General features: G+C 29.3%; 1 protein-coding gene across 1 annotated transcript; it reads right to left on the minus strand.

Annotated features, from left to right (window-relative positions):
* Nucleotides 1–815: 815 nt before the first annotated feature.
* Nucleotides 816–2593, minus strand: LOC139426312 (uncharacterized). The gene is made up of 2 exons (XM_087152973.1): nucleotides 2118–2593; nucleotides 816–987 (listed from the first exon to the last, which is right to left on the minus strand). Exons 1-2 carry the CDS (start codon nucleotides 2334–2336, stop codon nucleotides 898–900), a joined length of 309 nt encoding a protein of 102 aa, XP_087009099.1. The 5' UTR covers nucleotides 2337–2593; the 3' UTR covers nucleotides 816–897.
* Between the last annotated feature and the right edge of the window lie 477 nt (nucleotides 2594–3070).

The raw sequence follows: 3070 nt of genomic DNA on the forward strand, positions 1-3070 counted from the left end.
AATTGTTTTTACACAATTTTAAAGATATAATTTTGAGAATTCAACTCAAATATTAAATACAAGAGTAAACTTTTATTACCTTAAAAGAATGTCAAAGAAAAATATTAGGGTTTTATGTTATGTGAATACATAAATGAAAAAATAATGAAACATTGTTTTTAGTTTTTTTTTATTTATTTATTTATAATTTTTTTTTCAATTTTTTTTTACCATTATTATACTTATATCACATTATAATCAATAGTCATTCAATATCTATGAGTTTTTATGACATAGTCGGGAAAGTTCTCAGTTTCTAAAAAAGAGTCCACCCTTTTAGGGGCTCATATCACACAAAAAGAGTCCATCCCTTCAGGGGCTCATATCACACAATAGTCAGTAGTCGTTCAATATCTTTGAAATTTTAAGTCATAGTCGGGAAAGTTTTCATTTTCAAAAAAAGAGTCCACCCTTTTAGGGGCTCAAATCACACAAAAAGAGTCCACCGTTTTAGCGGCTCATATCACACAAAAGAGTCCACCCTTTCAGGGGCTCATATCACACAAAAGAGTCCACCCTTTCAGGGGCTCATATCACACAAAAGAGTCCACCCTTTCAGGGGCTCATATCACACAAAAAGAGTCCACCCTTTCCGGGGCTCATATCACGCAAAAAGAGTCCACCCTTTTAGGGGCTCATATAAAACAAAAAGAGTTCACCCTTTTAGGGGCTGACTTCACACTATAATCACCAGTCCTTCAATAACTTGAAGTCTTTCTGGCCCAGTCGGGAAAGTTTTCCATTTCAAATAGAGAGTCCATTCACTAAGGGGCTCATGTCACTCAAAAATTATGCGTCAATTCTTCACATTTCTCTTGAAAATGTCCAGAAAGTAGTGACGCTCAAAGTATGGACAATTTAGTCCTTGCAATTATTTGGATCATTTCTGATCTCGGAATCGCCAGTGTCATTAGGATCACCGGAAAAGGCTGCATCCAGATTTTCTGGCTGTAGAAAAGTAAATAATACATATATTAAAATTGTTGAACATCAATTCACAGATCATATATCATTAATATAATGAAAAAATGACTTTAATGAAAAAGTTCTTAAGCAAGACACTGAAAACAAAAAAACGAAATGTAACAGCACATCACATTTTCGTATTTTCTGAATACAGCCTAGTTGTCACAAAAATATAAATCTAAGTACATCTGCGTAAATTTAGAAAGAAACAAAATTCAGTTCGAAGTAGATCTACGTTAATTAAAAGAAAATAAATTAGGTTAATAGCAGATTTTTAAAATGCAAAAAATATGTAAGCAAATTAAAAAAAAGTTAAATTTTGAAAACTCAATAGTTTTTGTCTGTATATTTCCAGTAGACTCTCTTTACCTATTGGTCTATTTATAGAAATTGGCACTTTATCATTGCTTTAAAAACTTGATTTTTAGTGTTAAGGGAATTATAAATAGTTAAAAAATTTCAACTAATTTTTCTGAAAATCATTTTGCTAGTGAAGAATTTTGAAAAAATTTTGTGTTGACCCCCCCATAGGTCAGGCTAGCAATATTTATACTATTTCCTCTAAAAAAAATCTATATTGAACTTTTAAATGAGGAATTAATAAAAGGTTGGCTGAAATGAAATTAATTTCTGTATAAGCCTTGTAAAAGAATAAATGTTGACATACCCTAAATAAAATTCTAAATTGTAATAGGAGAATATATTTAAAGTATACTACTTCACTATACTAAAAAGACCATTTTGAACGCATGATTTTGATGCATTTGAAAATCAATTTGGTTTATTTGATAATTTTTTTGAATTTTTCATTTTTTCTTGCAAATAGAATTTTTAACTATAGATATGTAGTGAAATGTAGTCCAGGTAGTTTATACTGACGAAAAAAGTTTGGTAACTATCTTATCTCTTGAGATTTGAAAAATACGTTTTTCTGATGAAAATGAAAGATTAATGATTAGAAGAGCTACAACTTTTTCTATCTTTCTTTCATATAAGTAGAATACAAAATTTTTGCCGTTATTTATTTGAATTTATAAAAATGGAATAGAGAAATAAAAATAAATTACATATAAAATAAGCATTAAGGATGCAAGCAAGCAATATTAAATTACCTGAGCCAAATTGAGATCCAGATATTCTGATCCAATTCTTCCCACGAAGGGTTTAATCACATCATAGTTGTCCAACACAACATCTTTAAAAAAAGATTTGTGGTTGAAGGGCTTTCCCTTCTTTTTCTCAATCACACCATCTTCCACCAAATAGCCATACTTTTTAACGCCAGATCTTTTGACGTTGACTCTAAAAGAAAAATTAAAATAACAGAACATGGGCCCTAATCATCCATTTTATCCAATAAAACTATGATTTCACGCTTTACTGTCTTAAATAAATGTTATGGAGAAATTAAAAAAATAATCATAAAAAATCATTTTAACTACAGAGCCAAGTCTTATGGGTAATGCAAACCTCAACATTTTCAAATGCTTTTTCAATCAAAATACCTTTTCAAATACCCTTCTTTCTTAAATTTTGCTTTAAAGCTTACGAATAATTCTTCAGATTTTAAAACATTTATTTAGTTTTTCGATTTGATAGTTTTTCGATTCAGTTTTTTTGATAATTTTTTTTTTAGTTTTTCTAATTTTCGATTCTTAAAGTGGGAATTTGTCATTCCATTACTGATATAGGATCTAAAAATACTGTGTTATCCCTCATCACTCTCTCCTTACTATATATTTTTAAAATCGTTGTCAGAAACAAAGTAAAAATATACATACATTAGAGGTCTAAAATTGAAGTAAAAAGAAAAGCATTTCGGAAATCTGAAAATTACTATCAAGGGAAATGTACCTAAAAAATCAAAATATGTTTGATTGCCATTGGAAACAGCTATGAAGGGAACATTAATTAATAGAAGCCTCTTCAAGCGTTGATGAAACATATTTTCTAAGTTATTAGTCCCCACCCTATTTTTAATGGTGATTCATTATATTAAGGTAAATTTTAGGTATTTTTCTCGTACATTTTTTTACTTCATTTTCAGTGAGGACTCTGAAAATGT

Source organism: Parasteatoda tepidariorum, chromosome 10 (assembly GCF_982258835.1).
Source record: "Parasteatoda tepidariorum strain Cologne lab strain chromosome 10, Ptep-v5.0, whole genome shotgun sequence".
Lineage (NCBI taxonomy): Eukaryota > Metazoa > Arthropoda > Arachnida > Araneae > Theridiidae > Parasteatoda > Parasteatoda tepidariorum.

What these genes read in the sequence shown, in the direction of transcription:
- LOC139426312 (XM_087152973.1), bottom strand. Translation starts at nt 2,336, where the DNA reads ATGTTCTGTTATTTTAATTTTTCTTTTAGAGTCAACGTCAAAAGATCT. An exon ending in TGGATCTCAATTTGGCTCAG is followed by an intron (nt 988 to 2,117) that starts GTAATTTAATAT and finishes ACTTTTCTACAG; the next exon opens with CCAGAAAATCTGGATGCAGC.